This window comes from Cryptomeria japonica, chromosome 7 (assembly GCF_030272615.1).
Source record: "Cryptomeria japonica chromosome 7, Sugi_1.0, whole genome shotgun sequence".
NCBI lineage: Eukaryota > Viridiplantae > Streptophyta > Pinopsida > Cupressales > Cupressaceae > Cryptomeria > Cryptomeria japonica.
The window spans coordinates 731,076,815-731,079,037 of NC_081411.1; the positions used below are offsets into that span (position 1 = coordinate 731,076,815).

General features: G+C 34.3%; 1 protein-coding gene across 1 annotated transcript; it reads right to left on the reverse strand.

Annotated features, from left to right (window-relative positions):
• Window positions 1-254: 254 nt before the first annotated feature.
• LOC131856975 (uncharacterized) lies at window positions 255-905 on the reverse strand. Its single transcript, XM_059208945.1, has 2 exons — window positions 677-905; window positions 255-550 (listed from the first exon to the last, which is right to left on the reverse strand). Exons 1-2 carry the CDS (start codon window positions 903-905, stop codon window positions 255-257), a joined length of 525 nt encoding a protein of 174 aa, XP_059064928.1.
• Window positions 906-2,223: the final 1,318 nt, after the last annotated feature.

Here is a 2,223-nt window from a genome sequence, read left to right on the forward strand (position 1 = left end):
TCCTATCTCAGTTTTGATAATACGCTCCATAAGTCAATATGAATGTCATTTTTGAAGTTTTCCATGTATGCCTCTAAATCAATGATATATTTTAAAAATTATTTGATAATTTTTGCTTTGTCCACCTCAGCCTTTCCATACATTTCATCAACCTCCTTTAATTTTTCATTAGTCACCATGTAGTTAAATAGAGTGTCCAACTTTAGAGGTTTTTTCCGTTTACCCGTCTTCTATTTTTCTTTTGCCTTCCTCTCTCAAAGTACATATCTTTCTTTTTCTACCTCAATGTCTTCTTCTTCAGAGGATTCTACAAGATGCACTTTCTTTCCCTTAACTGATTTTTCTTTTTCTTCAGACTCAATCTCAGTCTCTAATTCTTCTTCTTTTGATTTATCTTCTTCCTCCTTAGAGGGCTTCCCTTTGGTGGCTTTTAGCTTTACTCTTCTTGAAGATGAGGAAGAGGTTGCTCCTTTCTTTCTTTTTCCAAACTTATCCTTAGATGTCGGAGTAGAATTTTCTTCTACTTGACTTGACTTTTTCTTTTTCTTCTCTGAAGTAGATAGAACTATTTCAGAGGTTGCAGGTGTAGCTGGAGAGGAGGAGATTCTATTTTTCCTTGATCTCATTGCAAGACCTGCTTCCTATCTCTTCTAATCAATTTCCTCTTGTGAGAGACCAAATACTCTGCTCAGTTCATCAACCTTCTTCCAAACTTTTTTTTCAATGATAGGCTTCATTTGCTCCTCATGCACTGCTTTGGATTTTTCTTCAAAAGTGCCATGTCTTTCTTGAGTTTCATCTTTGCGGCTTCTTAGAATTACTCCAGTTAAACCAATCACTTCTTCCTCAGATACTTCATAACCAAGAGCTAGTATCCATTTAGTTCTAGGTTCTACCACCTCCATAATACACTCATATGCATCTGTTGTTGAAAAACAATAAAGAATGCAACAAATGCTTCATCTTCATCTATCAAATCTTTGAATTTGTCCATATAATCACATATTTGATGTGCAATAGGTATGTCAGGATTCCAACCTATACTCTTGTGATCAGGAAGTTCACCCAAAAATTAGAATAGTATGAACAAAGCTAATGTGCCATACCAAAAGTCATGTTTCTTCTCATTTGATTGCTTCAAATTCTCCAAAACATTTTGCCTCGATAATTCACATAGTTCATAATCTGCATTCTTTGTTAGCTTCTCATAAGCTACATTGTTAATCGTTGCAGAGACAAAGTTCTCTTTGTTAGTAAAGTAGATTTTGTTTCCAATCAATAATGTTGCATACTTCACAATAGGGTTTTTAATTGTGCTAACTTACATGGCTCACCCATGTAGGGTAGCTCCAGTTAGGTCCACTATAACATAATTCTTTACTAACCTCATTACCAAAAAATGTTCCAACATACCATAATCCAGTAACTTGTTCAATCACTTCTTTAGTTATTATGTAGGGTCGGTCTAGCCACAAATACTCATCATGAATTCTGCTAATACCATGCAAACCCATTGTTGTCATAATAGAAAGACAAAAATCAGTTTTAAACATACAATTCATTTTCCATTAGGGTATTGTGTTCAAGATTCAATTCATGGTTTTCATCAGTCAATTCTCTATCGTACATGTCAAAGAGATTCTCGAGATTGTACTCTTCCATTTTAACATGCATGTATGCTGTAACATCTTCAGTTAGAAAAAATCTATGTAGAATAGCTGACAATGTGCTTGATGGATCATCCTTGGTTGATTTGTTTGGGTATCGTTTGAATTTAGGGTGAGGCTTGACAATAATATCAACAATATTTGGTGTTGCAATTGCAAATAAACTCAGTTGTAGAGACTAGGGTTTATAAAATTAGGGCACAAAATACCTCTTTGTACTTCATTAGAAGCTCTTCACACTTGCTCTCCTTTCTTCTTTGATCTTCAAATGATTGAAATGAATTAAGAAAATCCCTTTTAAAATCTCATCCGACTTACCAACGCATGTAATAAATGTTTTGTGAAAAAGCTGCTAATACGTCTGTTTGACAGAACCATGAAATATAGTACCACAAATCACCACATTTCAATGTTTCTCACCATAATATTTGCCAAAAGATGAATTCCATCATTATACACATTATATCTTCATGTTGTGATGACAACATCTCATTCTTTGGTAGGGGATAACAATTTACTTTTAACTCCCTCTGAGCCGATGCTCTTTGATTCAATT

What these genes read in the sequence shown, in the direction of transcription:
- LOC131856975 (XM_059208945.1), bottom strand. Translation starts at nt 905, where the DNA reads ATGGAGGTGGTAGAACCTAGAACTAAATGGATACTAGCTCTTGGTTAT. An exon ending in TGAACTGAGCAGAGTATTTG is followed by an intron (nt 551 to 676) that starts GTCTCTCACAAG and finishes TATCTACTTCAG; the next exon opens with AGAAGAAAAAGAAAAAGTCA.